Below are 20659 nucleotides of genomic sequence, written 5' to 3' on the forward strand. Positions count from 1 at the left end.
TGCTGCTGTCAGTTTTTATTTTGTTCACGCTGGATTAATTGACACCCTCGAGTGTTACTGGGGGCACAGCCTCTATCCAGAAGAACAGAACCAGTGTGGCTTTCGACACTCCCTGTGTGTCATCCTGTATCAGCACAAGTCAGAGGAACATGGCTTTGCATGTGGGCAAAGGCTGCAAGGGTCAATTGGCCTGGACGTGTTTGTGACAGTGCAGAATTAATTTTGATACTTAAGAAAAATAAATGACTTTAGGAAAAGTAAAGTATGCTAAAAACAGGAACATAAAAGTTTTGCTCCTGTCATTTATATTAAGAAGCCAAGATTTTTAACATTCATTCATCTTAGCCTAGGCTACATGGCAGCCTGCCGAAATCCATCCTTTGTCCCTAATATTAAAAGTCCCCCTGGTCAATTTTGCTTTTTAAAATATTATTTTACCCATAAATTTCCATTTTGTCTTCTTCCTTAGATGCCATTAAGTCAGAATGCACTTGCAGAAATAGCCACCAAAATATTATGATTATAAATATTTTGAACATGAAATTCATTCAGAACAATAACCAAGCAAAACAAATCCCTCAGTGTCATAAAGCCCCAAATCTCCAGTTTCTCACATCTCCAGGATAATTCCTGCAGCGAAACAGCAATACCCACAAAGACAATATAAACTGTTACTCTGCTTGAAAAGTCACAGGGGACTACACAGGAAGAGCTGACTCTATATTGCTGTTTTCCTTTACAGTTCTAAATCAGGGACAACTTTCACTGTGCAGCTCTGACTCAGAGGAATGGGTCACAATGGCAGCGAGTGCATTCAAGCCACTTAAAAGCAAATTATGTGAGCATCTTGCCATTGCAGCGAGATTTAAATTTTTTTGGACCACTTGCTAGAAGGGTCTGCTAAATCATTGGATGAAATTAAGTCCTTCTGTCTAGGGTTTGTCTTACTTTCTGCTTAGTGGAAACTGGCTCTAAGTACTAAGTACACGGATAAAAGCAACATCATTAACATACACACTTAAAATCACAAGTGCACAAGAACTCCTAAATCTTGTAACTTACGAATGTTAACAAAATTGCAGTAGTGAACTTCAAATATAACTGCTCATTGGGGGTCTGTATCTAGGAAACAAGTGCTAATGCTTTTGTCAAAACTGTGGGAACACAAGAGATTTATGAAATATTCTAAGTCTAGAGGGATCATTTTCCCCCACTTTTTGTTTCTATCAAAACTGGTTCATTGTCCATATTTAGTTTATATATGTCATTTAGAATCCACTTACTGTTAGATGCTGGAACAGCCACGCCCTCATGATATTTGTGGCTACTTTGGGAAAGATGCCACGCTTTTTGTGACGCTTTTTGTCCTTATCTGGATCATCATCGTCACCTGTGCTGGGGGAAGCTACACTGTTGTCCAAGCCATCACCTGCAAACATAGTGAATCAAATTTTGACTGATGCTACCTTGACATGCTTCATTCAAATAGAATGCCTTTGGATATAAACAAAACCAAAAGATCAATATAAATGATTAATCGTTTATTTGGTACTTTTTTTTTTTTCCAGACAAAAAGAAAGAACAAGCCCTATGCTGAAAAGTAGTCAGGTCTAAGGAACTTCTCCCAAAGAATGGTGGGAAAGGTCATAGGGAATGGAGGGAAATAGCCAATCTCTATGGTAGCTTTGTTCATGGTGATTATTCAGATGTGTGTAGCTGAGACACACCTTAAATGTCACTCCTACTGGGGAGTTAAATGTGGTGACAGCCGCTAGCAGAGGTGTTATCCCTCCCTAAGTAGTGAGATCCCACACAGTTACTGATGTCAACTTGGGAGAAGATGCATTTAAGCTATCGGCTATTTCCACAAATGATTTAGCTTAAGCCTCAAGTAGGCCATGAAATGCAGCCAATCCATCATATAAGCAGTTTGACACAGGAATGCTTCAAACAGAATATAATTTTTCTTGTCATGGAAAGAGAGCATCAAATTTAGGAAGGGGAAAAACTCCTGAAATAGCTTTCAATTAGAAAAGTTACTATTTAAGTCAAATAAAGTGATGTTAGATTAGTTGTCAGTCAGAATTGCATTACCCTAAATAATCCAGGCAGCTTCTAAAGTTTCTTCTAGACTTAAATTTTCCTCACTAGAAAGTCACCTGCTTATACATGGCTGTATATTGGATCCTGTTTTACCATTGATTTTTGTTATAACATTTAAGTTGTTTCTTGTAGAAAATATTTTGTCTCTGTGACACAACAAAGTAGAAAATGTAGCATTCCTTTTACAATGCCATATTTAATTTTTAAAAAAAAGAAAGAAAATTCAGCTCATATAATCACACTGTCCAAAGTCATAAGATACAAATGATAAATACGCACTTGGTGTTTGGGCACAAAAGTCAAAAGGGAAAACAACCATGGACTAAACTCCCCACACTAAAAAAAGCTTAGCTTCTGTCAAACATGCTTCTTCAACCTGGTACCCCTGTTCTCGGCAGGAACTGCTGGCTTTTAGAAAAGGACAGGTTGATCTGGGCCCAGACAGAAGAGCCACAACAGCAAGGCTTAGCAATAAGGTCACTGGTAACCCCAGGGCATGCACGTGCACTGGCTCTCTCACCAGACAGCAGCCCACAGGGCCCAGAGAAACAGGCACTTTGGTGAGACATTTCCTTGTAATAACTGTACCTTACAACTAGTCTCAGATTCCTTTACATTGCTTCAAGGATTTTTGCATTCCTTATTGCTGTTACATAAAAACCCTACATACAAAAAAACTCTCTCTTTTGATTTCAGTTATTTGAGTCTAATCTCTAGTAGGTATGTTGCATTCATTTATTGTTCTTCACAGCTCCCTCAGACGACATCCCCCACCCCCAAAAAGAAAGTGACCTCCAAATTGCCTTGACTTGTACTGAGGTAAAGTTTAAAAACTTTGTTGATTAAGGAAGAGACTAATTTCAACCTTTCTGCTAAGAGTACAGCATATGCCACAAAACTTTTGCAAAGCTTAAACTTTCTGAGTGTAATTTTTAATTAATTTCAAATTCATAATTGTATTAAAAATCCATATATTTGGTTAAAGTTCCCTAAAATCATGGCTCTGTTCTCAGTGGAAAAGATCATAAAGACCCACAATTCCAAAGCCTTCATTGTATCAATGAAGAAAGGGCTTGTGATCCTCTTGGGTGACTTGCCCAAGGTCACACAGCCCGGAAGGGGGCCGTGGTTCTGTGCTGGACCAGACACCCACATTCTTACCAGAGCGCTCCTTGCAACCACCAAACTCTTTATTTGCATAAGCAAGTGGTTTATAAGGAGTCCCCTTGGATTTGCCTAATAAATTCCTTGAAAGTCCAGTATTTAAAGAGGCTTTTTATTCAGAGAAGCAATTCACCATATAAAATAACAATTCATTAAAGAAACATGAGAAAAGAAAACAACTCAAAAGCATTTAAAATTTCAGTGGGCTAATCCACTTTCAATATGCAAAAGGTAACCAAGGAAAAGAAACGTATTACTCAATCATTGATTAAAAATGGAAAGCTTCTCACCTCATGACACAGTTTTTCACCACCTCGCCATGATTGTTTTCCACCTTAAAAAAAAGATAGCCTTTCTATCCATCTCAAAACCCCTTCAGATTAATTTAGCAGGCAATGCCTAGTGCCTGCCTCGAAGAGAATTCATTGATAATTTATGGAAATATCTACTATAATCCAGTGGAGATGACTTTTTTCCAGCTTTGTGCATCAATAGATAATCAAGGCCTTAAAGCAGGCTCGCTTCCCATTACCTCAGGCAAAAGAATTCCTGAAAGCGTGCCTCGAGGGCACCTGAATTATATACTCCATTAGGAGAGGAAGGCTTTCTGCATTCCATGTGTAACACTCACCAGAACCTTTTCCTGTTTATTTCTGCTATATGAAAGCAGAAGCATTAGGAACAGAATTTTTTAAGTGAAGACTTATGTAGATACAATGGAGAAACCTTTCAAGCAGGAGCCAGATCACCCCCTTCAGTCCCTGGCAGTGACCTCTCCCAAATAAAAGGTTCCTATTACATCATTAGCTCAAGCCAAAAACAGCCTTGGCTTAATGCACAGTTTGTTCTTCCTACTGTTTTTAGGCAAATACAGCTACTTTACTCCCATCTGGGAGGGAAATTACACTGCTGGGTTGTAATCTAAGACAAGATTTTCATTGGAAGCAAATGCTTTCAATCCAGTGTAAATACTGGTGCATGTTCAGAAAAGCCTAAAACAATAAACCCTGCTCCTTCTCGACACAAGTTAGAGAAATGGAGACGATGGGGAAGGAGAAGAGCATAATACAACAGGCTATTCTAAAAGCAAACACTTTCATAGATTTTAATAAATTGTTTAACCTCTTCCACTTTTTTAAATTGAAAATTGATGTGGAGACATCTAAATGGCCAATTGTACCTTTAGCGTTGCCATTCACTCTGAAATTTGATACAGTCACCTCTATGTGGTCTCTGGAGGATTTATTTCCTTTTTTTATTTTTAAGATCACTAAACAAACTTGGAGAACCGCTGGCTGACCACATGGCAGCAGGCAGCAGCTCTGAATCACATTTGTAAAATGTCAGCAGTGACTTCATTTCTAGAGCTGACTTCTCCTACCGCAAAATGAAGGCAAACTGAAAAGGTGGAAATAATCATAAAAATGATGCTAGTCCATAAACAAGCTTACAGCCTCATTAGGATAGCAGTAGGCTCCAGTGGGTGATTTATGCTCGTTTTGCTGATGCTATGAGGAAATGCCATAGGGCAACTTTAGCCAATTGCTAATGGTTTCTGACAGCTTCTTAGCAACTAGTGCAAGCAACGTTGTGGCGTTTGCTAGTGACAGAAACCGAAAATGTCATATTATCTGCCCATGTGTCATGAAGTCCGTGTGGCAATTAACTAGCAGGCCAGTGACTGAGGGGCCAGAGGCTCCTGAACATGGCCTTTGGCTATGCAGAGGCAGCCAACAGGCGCTGAGCACACACTGCCTGCACACAAGCAACATTCTGATGCCGAAATCCGCTTCCTTGCGATTTGCCCAGCTCTGATGAGACCAGGCCACTCAAATCCCTTTTTACCCCTCACTCAAGTGAAACTCTGGGCTCCTCTCTCTCTAGGCACTGGCTCTGGTATTACCGGAAGACTCTGCGGCGATCTGCTTTGATATGATTATCCGAATGGCTCCTTAATTGGCAATACCTGGTTCTGTGCTTTGGGGACACTGGATTCAAAGGTGCTAGTTCTTTTCCTGCTCTCTCACAAATTAGTCTAAAAGGATTTAAGATCCCTGAAGCAGACTCATTGCCTGTCAGAGTGCTAGGAACAGAGGAACTCTGCACGACAACAAGACACTACTTAAAAAACACCAGGCTTCTAACAAGCAGGGGGAGAGAATCTTGGCCACACTTTTCAGTTTCCGAGCTATCAAAACCGTGCACTATATGTCAAACTGTCAAACCTTTCAGCGTGGGCCATTTGCCCTTTCAAATAATATTTAAGAATTGTTTTTACAAAATTTTATAGGCCATGGTCTAGTGAAAGAGGCCAACCAACAAAGAAAGGAATTTGTACTACAATTCGTCTATGGACAATTTCTTGTGAGACCTGGTCTGTCCCTGCGGAGCAAGGCAGGTGACCTGTGGCAGCTCCCAGGCTGTCAGAGAGCTCAGATTTCAAACACACTCAACTCAAACATCCCGAGTCGCCTATTTAAGCATGCCCGGGCATTTAGACTGTGCTATCTCGTGCCTTTCAAGGCAGGATAAAGCAGCATTTATCGTATTCAGGCCATTCAATGGGTCAGACTGACCAGGGCAGCAGGGGCTCCTCTCTGGCAGGTCAAAGTCCTGCTCCCATTTTCTCTCCCTCCTAACTCCCTTTCTCTACCCAGCCATTCCCAAAAACCTATTCCAAGCGAGGCAAAAACAAAACCCAAAAAAGCACCAAAGGTTTTTATCACCTCCGATGGGAATGTCCCGTGTCAGTGGGCCAGCAGGTAAAAACCACACGGGTTGTCTGGCAGAGGGTTCTTTATGTCACAGAGGCAAAACTCCCAATTAGGGAGGCAAACTTTCAGCTGGCAGGGCAAACGACTGTGTCAGGCTGTGGACCCTCTTGTTTGGCTGGAAACCAAGCTGGAAGCCACCCCAGCTTCACAACCATTTCACGTACAATTTTATATTGAGACGCCACAGTTTCAAGCCATGTTCTCCCCTTAACCTTTATTTTTCTCCTCTACCAGTCATTAGAAATAGAGTGTTTGTCCCAAAAATGTACCTAGCAAAAATCAAGACCATTTATAATCATATCTTTCAGTACTGTGTAAATTCCATAGCATCTTGAAAATTATCTAAATGGCCAATTCAGAAGCACTCTTACAATTACATAGCTCATGTTGTAAAGTGACAAAATTTTCATCCAGTCTTAAGGGTTTCTTTTTCTCTCTTGTTTTCTCACATAGTACATCTACATGAGACAATATGGTACCTCCCCACTTAAACAGTGTGTAGAACATTCCTGCCTTCCTAGTGGCTGCAGTGCAAACATCCCATCAGCGTGCAGAGGTCAGGTTTCCATGCAGTGAAGCTGTCTGGGTGTGCCAAGTTGTTAGGAAAATGTAAAAACGACCCCAAACACCACTTGCGCAGATATGGCTGTGTCTACTTAGCCAGAAGTCAGATGGGATAATGTTTCTATATTCTATTAAGAGGATAAATGGTGAGAATTATAGACAACCCCTTCTCAGGGACCAGCTAGAATACTTCAGAGGCTTAAAGGAGGTGTTTTGTCTCCTTTTAGAATGCATAATAGCTGCCAAAACGATTCTTCTAAAAAACATATCTGATCATATAACCCTAGCACTTAAAATCCTTCTGTGGTTACCCCTTTGCCTTCAGGATAAAGGTCACACTTTGTAGCTTGGTGCAGAAGGCCCTTCATGATCTCTCCCAGCTGTGTTTCCAGCCTGTCTTCTGCTGAGTCCCCATGTGCATCTGCACTTACCCCCACCTCAGTCCTGAGCCTATTTGACCTTCTCCCTATCTCACTACATGCTCTGCTCACTCACACTTCTTTGCATTTCTCTATGCTAGTTCCTTTCCCTATGATGTCCATCCCGGAAAACTCCCTTGGGGACCATTTAGGTCCAGCTCAACTGCTCTCTCTCCTATAAGAAGCACTGGCTAGGCTTGAGCTGTTTCTCTAGCTGGATTCCCCTACACAATCCTTGGTGGTTTTTCTTCTCTCAACATTCCTCCATCCAAACACACATCATACCCCACTAGGACTGGTGATTTCTGTGTATGTCCCCTAGGCTCGATTCTAGGACACACGTAAGCAGGAACAAGGTCATGCTCCTCTCTAAGATCCTCTGATCTCAGGGTTACCCTGGTGCATATGGTACAAACTTGTCAATTATCTATTCAATGAATGAGTGAATGCATTTTTTTTTCACTGCATAGAGAAAAAACAGTTTTGATGTACAGCTGTTACAATTCCTTTTGTTATTTACTGAAACTAACCTCTTGGAAATATTCACCAATGAAATTCAATAAACCATAAGAAAACATAAAAGAAATGTATTCTCTAAAACCAGGAAGTTTCCTTGGAATTTGTAAATTCATCTCGGACAAAATATGGACTAAGAGTTAAAGTATCAGAGTTGTTGACAATGCTTGCTACAGCCCTTCTGAAATGCACCCCTACCTCCTGCAATTACAATTTAAAACAATTTACCTAACTAAAATTTCTTGCTGCCTGTTACCTTTTCCTGAGTTCACCTTTAAAAAATAAAGCAGAAGTTTTTTGTTTCCTTCTGCATTTTTTTCCCAGTGAATTAATTATGCTACCCCCCACCACCCAACACATAGCTCCCAGTTTTACCATAGTGAAGAAACTCAACTGTCCCTAAGTGGCCATTTGACCCTGAATTCAGACTCCAGACTCACACTTTATCGGTACTGTACAAAATACAAAATTCTAGAACTCTGGCTTTTCCTTGCTTTGGCCAAGTCTTTCCCACAGCATTCCTCCACACCTGCCTGCCTCCACGATTTTTCAGCAACAGGTTATTTGAAGACCTTAGTTTCTGATACTATGGTACAAATTGACATGTCACAGGATTCTAGGAGACATCAGAAAGGATTCTGTAAGATAAATGAAAATATAATACAGCCCCTTAAGTCCTATTATACATTTTCAAGAGAAACACAGTAGACTTCATAAATCTCCGAATCTATAGCCAATATGCAAATATGTAATAATCTAAACCCGGTGGTTAACTTCTAATTTTAACTGTGATGAGGATTCTGATAACTCAGCCTCCTTTTGTATCTCTTCTCATCCTTAGGTATTTAAGGCTTTCTTGTTCTTAGTTCAAAGGGATTCTTGTTGGTCAAAGAAAAATAACAAAAGCACATTCTCATATATTTTATTTTACCACCCATGGCTTTCCTGAAATCTTCCAGAAATTTCTGAAAATTTTGGAGCAAAAGAACAAGTTCGGCATTGGCACCTGCCCTGTCAGTGCTAAGTTCTAGATTCTAGAAGCAGCCTAACAAATAGCTGGGGTTCCAGCTACAACCACTTGCACTGATTGAAAAGATGGAGGTAAGAAGGGCGGGAGAGAAGATTAAGAATAGGCAAACTTGAAATAAATATATTATCAGCATTTATAAAAATACATATCTAGATATGCTTCCTAAGGCTGGCTTCACAGAGCTTTGCCAACAGGCTTTTCCTTTCTGGTTGAATTTAGGTTTGTTAAACAGTGACGAATATTTGTTAATAGTTAACCACTGTGGAATGAGCTCACAGCCTTCTTCTGCCCTTTAGGGGACCCTGACATCACAGAACCCTAAGGGGAGAAGCGAAGAGTAAGAGCTTGGAGAAAGTAGTTCACTGTAGGAACACTCTGCCCCCTTTTCTAAAGAGTAAAATGTAGCACTTAAAAATGAGCCCCATATATGTCACCATCTTTTGCATAAGCAGTCAGTCTTATCATTCATTCATCATTTAACCAAAATTTATTGAACTCCTACTCTGTCCCAAACACTGTGTCAACCATCAGGGGCACAAATGGCAAACAAAATCAGAAAGAGTCCCTGGTTCAATGGCCCTTTCCAGCTAGGAGGCCCAGATGTTAAACAAAATGATCACAGTAATAGATGAACACTTGCACTCAATCAGGAAGAAATAAAAATGCATGAATGGGTGAAACAAAGGAAACTGACAGGCAGGAGTATCTGGAGCAGAGATCTGAAGGGCAGAGAACAGTCAGCTAGGTATGGTGGGCCACCTAAAGGGGCAGAAAGCAGAGAAAGTACTGCAGGCCATACAGGTACAAAGGAACAGCATGTACAAAGGCCTGGAGGAAGCGTGACACAACCACAGAAAGGGGAACCTGGGAAAACAGGACAAGAGAAAGCTAGAGACGGAAGAGGAACAAGACCACACAGGGCCCATGGGTGACACAGGCTTTGGGGCTTCCCCCTAGGCTCCTAGAGTCCTGACTGATGAGGGCATTTCTGGGGCATCATCGTGGATTTCTCCATTGCATGCCCTAATGTTATATAAATTTTACCAAAAAAAGCTTCCTTCCTCAACATATTTTTCTAGCTCCACCTAACAATTCCCCCCACTCCAAACTATGACTGGAGAATGAGGGACAATAGAAAAGCAATGAATCCTCTCAGGTACACTCCAATTTAGGCACAGATTGCATCTGAAGTCAATTTATAAGTAGGTCTCTTAGACATTAAAACATGTTTTCACATAGAAACAAGTTATGAATGGGGTTGGGTCCCCAGGCTTGCTCATCAAAGCCAAGGAAATTCATTAAGTGAATGAAGTTCCAACTGACATGTGAGCCCTGAGTGCAAGAAGTCAAAAAGTACAAGAATAAGAAGGAAGATGAGTTCCTTCTCATATTTCTGTACCCAAAGTCAGTCTAGGAAAAGATTAAAATATGTACAGTTGCCTCCAGTACCTCCTTTTCTGCTGCATTGCATCTACCTCCTGAACTTCTCAAGTATCTCAGTGCCTTGTAGAGGCACTTAGCCTCCACTGTGGTCACCTCGCCAAGACTTAGTCTTTTCCTGATCTGAATTCACCCTCATCATTTCCCAATGGTCATAATATTCAGCCTTTTGGTGGAGTTGATCTGAGTCATACTTTAGGTAGAAAGTACTCTGAAAAAACTAATTCACCATGAATAGCTGATGCCCAACCACCACCTTCCAAAAGTGCTGGCATTTTTAAAAGAAGACTTGCTAATGGAAATGAATCTTTAAGTGGCAGCATTTCAGGTAGAGTAAAAAGTAACATTTAAAAAAAATATATAGCTTGTGTTGGGGAAAACTTCAAATCAACAGACGGCAGTCTTGCAGAAGAGCCCAGGGTCAGTTTCCAAACTTGTTACATCCCACTATCCCCAACCGTTCCAGCCATTTGTCCCTGCCTACATTTGGGAAGCCATGTGTTTCTGAACTCCCAACTTTTTCTCCCAGAAATTGTGATGTCAGTAAATGGCCTGTCAGTGTAAAACAGTGAGAAGAGTAAGAGGTCTAGGTTGAACGTTCATGTGTATATGCTGATCATTCATATAATATGGATGTTTATAACTCAGCCTATTGAAATAAATTTGGAATAACATCTTTATAGTAAATAACACTTTCTATTAAGCATTTATCATGTCATGATTTTTCACTGTCAACACATGCATAAAATGGAACTGGGTAAGAAATAAGAAAAGAACCCAACTAAATACTGAGACCCAGAATGAAAACATTTACTGGATTTTTATAAAATAGGAAAAAAAACCTGTCAGAGTTTTAACATGCAGCTGATGGGATTAAAAGAACAACTGGACTTTCTAAGTTCATGGAAAGTAAGAATTGTCAGGTCAGCATTCATATTTATCATTCACTTAAGATTTATTTTATGTAAGCATTCATACAAGTAGCTTACTATGGACACATACAACATACACCAAGAAATTGGATAAATTTTCCAAGGTTTTTTTCCTTGAATCATTTGTACTTTGTTCTTTTGAGATAGGAATACCTTATTCTAGTAATTCAATATGACTTTTTGACTTGAATTCCCCTCAGGGAAACAACAGCAAATTAGTTACCTACTCACAGAGGACAAACAGCAATGATGAATAGGGAAGGAAAAAAAAAACAACACAGATTTTACTCATTTTTCATCCATTTGGCATTTTTTTCCTTTTTTACAACTAAACACCATGGAAAATCCCTGCAAAACAGCATAACTTCTTAATGAAGTCTTAGAAACTTCAGGATATGAATGCACTGCAAGATATTCCTGAAATCTCTGTATTTATACAAACAGTAAAACAAAATGGAAATTCCCCAACCTTTTTCTAAGAAGAAAGAAAGAAAATACACTTTCAAATGCAAAGGTAAAACCATGCAGAAGTTGGAAGCTTTTATTTTGAACCAATATCTCAGAAAGCATGTTAGGAACCAGTACTTTGCCTATTTTTTAATGTTATTTTAGTAATGTGCAACAAGTTCACTGCTTAAAATATCCTTCCCAAAATAAGCAATCATATATTAATGAAAGGTCACAAAGTTCTATGTAACCATGAAAATAAATGTTTTAGTCAGCAGAAAACAAAAACAAAAGCTACACATGGGATCTTATAGACAGACATGCACACACACAAACACACACACATACCATTTATTGTGCTACCTTCAAAAGCTTGCCATATAATTTATTTTTAAGCTTCTATATACTCTGTGTGTGTATTATGTATGTGTGTGTCTACACTTCTACACAGACAGGATAACATGTAGCTATCAAAGAGATCACTTCTTCAACAAACTCAATTATGTAGAATACACTTGAAAAGTAGGATTAAAACAAAAAGTTCTGACATGCAGATGAGAAGCAACGGTTCTCAATTTTGGTCACACATAGAATCATGTGGTAGCTTTTACAAATCCTGATGCCTACACTCTACCCAAGATCAATTAGTATTTTGAAGAATAAGATCCCAGCATTAGTGATTTTCAAAGCTCCAAGATGATTAAATGTACAGCCAGGTTTGAGAAGCACTGAATTAGAATCACAGATTATATGTGGCAAATAAAGCTTATATATCTTCTGCAGAGAAATGATCATAAGACTTTGAATCAGAGGATTATTATGTTTATTTTAGATGCAGCCTTCGAAAATTTACTCATCTGACTTCCTGCCTCATAGTTTGTAGGCTGAGAACTTTATAACAAGATGATTAAAAAAGGCCAAATATAAGAATCTAAGAAGTTTAGCACACTAGGACCCTTTAACACAGGGGAAGTCAGCCCTCAATGCTAAAGAGGCTGTAGAAACAAGAAAATATATAGCATGGTGCCATTAACTATGTATCTACTGAGTTTAAATTATTTTTTTAAAGTTTTTGATAATCAGATATGATAGAGTATAGGTGTGCTCTAGAAACATTTTCATTAAAAAAGCCCCTAATTTTTTTCACATAAAAAAAAAGAAGGATTCTGTTCATCTGGACCACATCTTTCTTGATGACACCAAATAAAGCAGGATAATAAGTCTATGTTCTGTAGGAACTCTTTTCACACATTTACCCTCACTTCTACATTGTCCGTATGACCAGATGGAACAGAGCCCTCGCCATGAGCCAAGGAGTAGGTTAAACATGAGGCACCAGCCCATCCTCTGACTCCCCCTGGCTTTCTGAGCATCTTCTTTCAAGGCACTCCCGGGCACTCTCCTCTTCATCCCTAACTACTGCCCATATGTTCTGCTCTGGGCCCACAAGGAGGTATGATGCAAGGTCACGGTGTGTGCGGGTAGCTGGAGGTAAAGCACGCTGGGTGGGAGGATGGGCCTTACCTCCTGGCTACGGCGGAAGTTGGGGCAGAGGAAATGCTGGGTGAAGGGGGTAAAAGACACCTTATTTGGTGCAGACAGATTTATTTGCATAGAAAGTAAAATGAAACTAGGCTATGAAAGGTAGATCAGCAAGTCTTGGGGAGAATGAAGAGACATTAAGTATAGTTACAAGGAAAATGGACAAGAAAGAAGTTGGGATAAAAAAATAGGCTTGTTACTCTCTTATTGGAAAGCCACCTAAACATCCAACAGTTTCTGGAAGGAAACGTTTGAGAGTTACCAGCACATGTCTGCGCCTACACCTAGCCTTCTCTCCTGATGTCCAAGGCTCTGGCTCTTTTGTAGACTTGTCCTGCCGCACATCCACTCACTCAGTTAGTTAGGTTCAGGTGTTCACTGCTCAAAATAAGCACATTTTGCAAAGTGGGGACTTGACTTTGGTGGGCAGAGTAAACACAGACAGGCAAGCACAGGGATCTTGTTAAAATGCTGTTTCAGATTTCGGAGGGGAGGACCCTGAGAGTCTGCATTTCTAACAAGCTCCCCAGGACTGAAGATCCTGCGGATCCTACCAGGCCAAGGACCACAGTGTGCATCTAGGCAAGGTTCTGGACCTCGTCCCCTGTGGGCAGATAAAGCTAGAGAGTATTGGGGGTGCATGGATGCCTAGCTAAGGTGGAAGGTGGGACAGACCCCCATCATCACCAGGCACAGTGAAGACTGTACCTGTGCCTGCTGAACGAGCCAGGGAAAGGTGGGTCAGGTCCTTGTTTTGAGCATGCTACCTCCTGGGTGTCTCTAGGACTAACTGGGGTATCAGAACAAGCCAGAATGCCTCTCCCACTGGCTACTCCTCTGTCTGTGCTGCAGCCTGCTCGCCTCTATCTCCTCAGCAGGCAGAGCACCTCACTTCTTGCCTTGGAGGTATCTGTAAGAGAATAATTTAGCCTCTGGAGCTCATGTAAATCCCATCTTCACCACTTACAAGCTGTAAGACCCCGGGCAAGTTATCTAACTTCCCCAACAATCTGTTGTGCCCCTCTGGAAAAAACAAGCATAGGAATAGCACTTACACATTAGAGTTTGGGAAGACTGAACAAAACTAGTTGCATAAAGTGTTTAACAGACCACCTGGCAGCATTGGCTTAGCTCAGCACGCCATCTCCTGTGGTTAATTTGCTACTGAGGACTCTCTTTGAGCCAGGGGACACTTATCCTGAGCCCCGACCCCGAAGCAGTAAGACAATCACTGCCACTTTTCCCATCTCTCCTCAACTCCCGCATCCCATTTCATTCCTGGGAGCCAAATTTTCCCAAAATACATCCACCCCCTCTCCTAGCATTGCACATCATTTTAATTTTTTTCTTTTCTTTCCTTTACCAAAGGACGCTCGAACTTTGTAAGTGTGCTGCAGAGTAAAAAGGGCAGTGCTGCCTAAAAATAGTCCTATCATATGAAGGGGCAGCCTATGGGTGGATGGTGATACCCTGGAAACAACTTTTATTAATAGAAGCTCTCATTTAATTCAGGTTAATTCATAATAATGTGTCCTCAGCCATCTAAATAATATTTCCTTGGTAGTTGTTAATAGCAAAGGCTTTTGGTTTTGATTAACCAATATGGAAAGAATTACATTAGTTAAGAAAATATTTTAAGCTCCAGGAAAAATGAGATGCACTAAGAAAAACACTAATTTTCAGTTTTAGTCTACTTCTTGTCTAGATAGCAATACTAACAATAACCAGCATTGTTTAAACGTTTACTAGATACTTGAAACTGTGTTTGGCCTTTATTTTCAATCAATTAATCCTTACCAAACCTCAGAAGTAAAAGTTAAATTCGTAACCATGGTAAAAAGAGAAAAAAAATCCTGTCAGTTTCTCCATATCTAAAAAAACCCTTCACTTGTTGTAGAATTTTCAAAGACTGCTTTAGTAGCCAATAGAAATAACTCCTTTTACTAACTGGTAATTATGGGCTGCACAGAGAATATGTACCTTACTAAGTGCTTTTCTGAGTTATCTTGTCATCCTTACAACAGCCCTAATGTACAGAAAATGAAATAGGCTGCTCTACAGATGAGGAAATCGAGCTCCTTATGGTTTTGAACCCAGACCTGACTCAAAGCTAAACTGCTAACCATTGTACAGCTACCTGTGCCTTTAACCCCTCAGTTACATAGTGATCAAGGTGTACCTCTTTGACCTCGAGAAAAATTTTCCAGAGGAGTAACAGTATCTTTTCTCACTGCTGTATGCTGTCCATAGCCAGCACAAAGCCTGACCCACAATGTGGGCTTCATTAATTGAATTACACTCTTTCTACGGAAGTCGAAGAAGAGGCATTGAGGCGTCATGCAATCTCAGAGTGGCATGCAAGTGTCCCTTGGCCAAGGAGAAGGGAAAAAGGTTAATGATGAAAACCACCTCCAAATGTACAAGGAAGAAAACAAAGTGCCAAGTATTTATGGATCCAGAGAAAGCACATAAAAATGGGAGGATGCCCCAAAAAGCCACCTGCAAAAAAAGGAGGCAATTTTGCTGTACATGCCTCCAAAAACTAAAGGAGAAAATCATATAGAAAGACTTCCTTCGAGGGAGGGGTGGAGGTGGGGTAACCAGCTACGGGAGCGCAGAGGGGAGTCCTGCACCAGCTGGAGCCGGGCTCAACAGAGGCCCTCGCGCTCAACATCAGAGCAGCCACCTGTGAAATGACAGTGCCATAGAGACCTACAAAGCATGCTCTTGTCCAGCATCGCACAAATTGTTGGCAAGTGTCTCTCCAGGTCAGGCATCGGAAGTTCTGCCAGTCGGGAAGTGGAGAGGAAGCCCACCCCCCTAGAGACCACCATGCACTCTACGAGACAGGAGTTCACACTGAGCAAGTGCAGCCAGGCTACTCGCCCGGAGACAGGGAGTGGAAAGAGGGCCCGCCAGCTCACAGGAACGGTGATTTCTTCTCACTATTTATATCAAAGAAAGGAAAGTCTCTCCTCTAGGAGACCTGAAGAAACACAAACAAAGCTTCTTCATGAAACACCAGCCCGGAGCAGAGGACACTCATGCTGCCTCCATGCCTAAGGGGAAGCAGGGTTCCACGTCTGCTGTGGGCTTTCCAGTGATGGCATCACCTCCCTGCTGATCTGAACTCTACCTGGGGCAAGAAGAAAGTCACAGAATCCACGAATTATTCTCATCTGCAGAAAGCAGAAACCTTCCCTGCCCCAGGAAGGGTGCTGGTCTTTACAGCACCCTGTAACCCCTCTTCTCTAACCTGTTCTTGCCTCGCATCCTGAGCTCCTGCTCTGCCTCTACAGAAACTCTACCTGGGACCCAGCCCCTTGGTTTCCCAGACGATCATTCCACAAAGCCTGAAAACTCAGCAGCCTTGGTCCCAAGACCCTCCCCTGGAGCTAGAGTCCTAGGAGTGGCTGCTGACCGCGAGCTGAAGCCACCCTGCCTCCTGCCACTCCTCATGCAGATGGGCTTCCAACATGGGCATGACCCTTGATCCCTACTCTGCTCTTGATCTTCAGCTGACCCCAACCATAAGCTGGCTGAGAACTCTATTTCCATCTGTTCCCCCACACCTGCCGGCCTTCTTTCTCAAGGCTGAATACTGCTCCCATGAACTGCCAGCTGGAGGGGATCCTCTCGCTCAAAACAGAGCTCAGAACACCAATCCCAGCCCCGCCTGACTTCTGTGTTGGCCTGTGGCCTAGAATTCCTTATTGCTGGCCCCACCAATCAGACTGAGTATCCTGAAATGCCAGGCCTGAACTTGCTACACCCTTTGGACGCTATGTCTTGGGCCACCCAGCTGCCTGCACAGGCCAGCTTCTATATCTAGTTAGGTGCTCCAAGCCTTCATTCCTCTTGATAATGGAGATGCTTCGGCTCTGCCCCAGCCTCCTCTTGCTGCCCAGTGATTCTGCATCGCTGAGATTCTAGCACAGCTCCTAAGCCTCAGCATGTCTGGCCTGGCATGCCGAACTGGGAAACAGCCCCAAATCACATCCCTTCAAATCCACAGGTTCTATGATTTCCACACCTGATAACAAAAGGGGTGTGGGAAACACGGCTTTCTCTCTCTGTCTCATTCATACCCAAGGAATTCTTCTCTCCAGAAATCCCTCTGAAGTAACTCTCCACAAGTCAGGCATCTCTGCAATATTTGGGGCAACAGGTTCCCTCTCTTGCAACAGAGGCAACACAGGAAGGAAGAGGTGCTGGCACAGCATACAGTCCCGTCCAAACAAAAGACAGAACAGCTGAACGGAGAGCCACTGCAGGCTGAAAGCTAGATATCTGTCTTCTCTCTAGTCAAAAGATATGAGTACAATCGGGTTTAAAAATACATAACTTTATATAGGAAGATGATCTCCATCAGAGAAATCTAAACACTTTCAAGGCACAAAATGTGACTATTTGGGGTCACGTTACCTCAAAAAAAAGTATTAAGACCCAAATCCTGGAAGCAGACCTGCGAGGGCATGTTGATTGCCTCTCTTCTATATCTGCTTTCCCTGTGTTGTTGTTTTTAGTGGGGACGTGAGTGTTTTGAAGCTACACCTAGGCTATCTGACTATGGAAAGATCGTTCACAGTGTTCCTCAACTTGGCAGTGAACTGGGGACAAATTCCCAGAGGGTCCAACAGTGATTTCGCAACATCAGGCCACTATTTCTTATCTTTCCAAGCTCCCCCCCTCTTCCCCAAACACACGCACTAATGACTGACCCACAGGTCAGAGCCCAGGACTGAAGTTCCAAGCCAGCCACTACTAGCTGTATAGCCTTTGTGAAGCAACTCAGTTCTGCCAAGCCTCCCTCCCTTCATGCACAGAGGGTGGGAATGATGGACGAGCTAATTCAAAGGGGTTTTGTGAGGAACAAGTGGGATCATATCTATGAAAACTCTTGGGAAAATGTGAAATACTGTAAAAATGCCCCCTCTTCAGGAGAACCTGCAGGATCTGCTAAGACAGGGGCAGGTACATTTTCCATGTATAAGCAATGATTGCTCTCCTATACCTATGTCCATGGCCTGCTTACATACCAGTCACTCCCATTAGACTATAAGCTCCTTGAGAACAGTAAATGGGTCTGGTTCACCCCTGTGTATCCTCAGGGTCAGCAGGCAGTTAAGTGTTTGTTGAATGGATGACTGATTGAAATCACAAATATATATAGATTTATTTAGAGTTAATGTGGAAGGATGGGGAAGGCAGGTAGATAAGTATGTTTATCTTTAGAGCTTTTGTTTCTCTACAGAAAAAAGTTAAATTTCTTGCTCTGAGTTAGTTCCATTCTTCCATATAAATGGAATGTACAGAATATATTGTTAGGAAAATTTAACAAAGAATTCAGTCACGCATTCCAGGAGTTTTCTAAAACCTCAATTCTACTTGAAATGAGCTATTACATGTGCAACAATTGGTTTTTTGGCTGATTCAACTGATTGAAGGGAGAGGAAAGGCTGAGAACATCTCTTACATTACACCACTCTTCTTTGTCACAAGTGAACTAATGAAGTGTGATCTTCACTACTCTGTCTGGTTAAACCTAGATTTCTACACAGCCCATCACACCACCATCTATATATGCAGAAGAAAATAATACTTTCACAGGCAACGTTGAGATGGCGAAAGAATTGGCCTTAGCCTAAATTCTACTCACACAGCCACCAAATGAAATACAGACAGATGATCCACTCATATTCTCATTCTATCTCTTTCTCTCTGCTTAAATGGGTCTGATTAAGTGATGTATGGATCACTCAGAGTAGAAGCAGTTAAAATGATCATTTTACATCTAATGAAGAACATCACTATTTTTAGTTGGCTCTATTTATTATAAAGTACATTAGAGAGTGTATGACAGCAGACTGTGTGGTTTATGGCTAGGGGACTCATGAAGTGCAGCAAAAGGTGGACTCAAACAGCCAGGAATATTTTGTTCCTGTTCATTTGCCATGAAGAGAAATTAACATCACAACAAGTGGATATCCTATTGAACCCCTCCACAGAGGCTATGTGACTTCTTGGCTTATTTTATTATTGATATGATGGTGGAAGAAGACCAAGATCATTTTCTAAAGATATAGTTGAAAAGGGGGATTCATTTATAAGGAAATAACTATCAATAATAACAGCATTAACAAGATTTAAATCCCTCAGTCCTTAGGTGACTCAGGGTCCAACATGTGACTATAAAACAAGGTACAAATATTATAGCAACGCCCCATGTTAAACTGGGAGAGGATGAATGGTAATAGACTCAGAGTATTCATTCTGGTCCAAATATCAGCAACCGTATCACTAGGAGAGTGTCGAGGGAGATGAGGGGAGGCTTGAACCCCCAGACTTAGCTCCAATTTATACCTTCAAGGGCAGACTGTGGGGCAGGAACAAGCATTTCTGCTAATTCCATTTGCCTTTCAGTATTAAGTGACAGCAGGTGATCTCTTGGACAAACTAGTCTTACGGAATTTAGGTTTTAAATACCAGGGTTCATAGGGCTTATGTGTTTGTGCTACACTGGCCTCTCCACTGGGCAACATGGTCCACCCCCTCAAAGTTTAAAGGCCACCTTAGTGAAACATCAGCTTCTTCTGCTTCCTTGTTACGGAGGTGGGGTCTATCCACATGGGAATGAGTAACGTGACTTCTTCAGCAGTAACAATGCAGTAACAGGCCCCAAATGCTTTCAACAACATCTTGCTTTTCAAGAAGATGCAACTCTCCTTAGAGAGTTTCCAGGTTCTTGATAGGATAAAAGAGTTTTCCAACTGATTATTCCAAATGACCAACAGTCGCCGTGCAAATGCACTTTTCACTAGCACTGATGAGGAAGGAACACCCAGCCATTAGAAAGGATGGCCACATCCACACAAACAACCGAGGAGCTCTCTGGGTGTCTGCTCTGGGGATCTCCAGGAGCAAGCGGAGGGAGGCTGAGAATGCTCAGCTGGAGTCAGCTGGAGCCTTGCATAAAGGAATGGGCATTTGCAGTCTCCTGACATGCTTCCCCTGCTGCACCCAGCCAGATGAGAGCAGCAATTTTCTGAGCTTAGTGCCCAGGAGGCAGGCTCTCAAAAGCAGGGTAGGGAAGGCAACCAAGTGAAAGAGTTATCGACCATGTCTGTGCAGTGCTGAACGTAGCCAATAGGGCTGGATTAAGAATTAAGACCTCAGCACTCCACTCAGAGTCCCACTTTAAGGAAGTCTGCATCCTGTACTCACAGGCTAAAACAACCTGCAGGCTTATTCTATTTTCTGACTCTACTACAGAGCACATGGAGCTGCATGTACAAGGGCAGTGACAGTTCACACAGGCTGAAAGGTTTGTATCTGCCTCAAGCTGGCTGCCTCTCCTGTTCCTGCAGGTCTGTGAGGGTGGAGATGGCGACTCCAGCTTGTGTGTGCGGGAGGGCACCCCCCTGCCTGCCCTCTCCTTGGCCTTCCTCCATTACACATGCACAAGTGAGTGAGTGAGAGGATACTCACTCTTTTCATGTTTTAATGAGCTACTTTCCTTCAGATTGTAATTCGCTGTGCTACTAGTGATTGTCATAGATTCACTGCTAATATCCACAACACCCTGTACTTCCACAATGCTGTTCACGTCCCAGCACCACGGGAGCTCTCTTCAAAATGGTCCTTTGGGTGGTGTTAATAATTTTCTAGTGCAGCTTTTGGTGTATTACGTGATAAGCAGGGGAGAGGGACCCAAATCACTCTCTTCCC

At 41.9% G+C, this 20659-nt stretch overlaps 1 protein-coding gene across 3 annotated transcripts in view; it reads right to left on the minus strand.

Moving 5' to 3' along the window:
- MEIS1 (Meis homeobox 1) overlaps window positions 1-20659 on the minus strand; it is a 127622-nt gene that overhangs the window by 55176 nt on the left and 51787 nt on the right. For all 3 annotated transcript variants that reach the window (XM_036920731.2, XM_036920732.2, XM_057497135.1), the window contains exon 8: window positions 1284-1429. In XM_036920731.2, the coding sequence (XP_036776626.1) occupies window positions 1284-1429 (146 nt within the window). The remainder of the gene's footprint in view (window positions 1-1283; window positions 1430-20659) is intronic.

The sequence above is a fragment of the Manis pentadactyla genome, chromosome 2 (genome assembly GCF_030020395.1).
Source record: "Manis pentadactyla isolate mManPen7 chromosome 2, mManPen7.hap1, whole genome shotgun sequence".
Lineage (NCBI taxonomy): Eukaryota > Metazoa > Chordata > Mammalia > Pholidota > Manidae > Manis > Manis pentadactyla.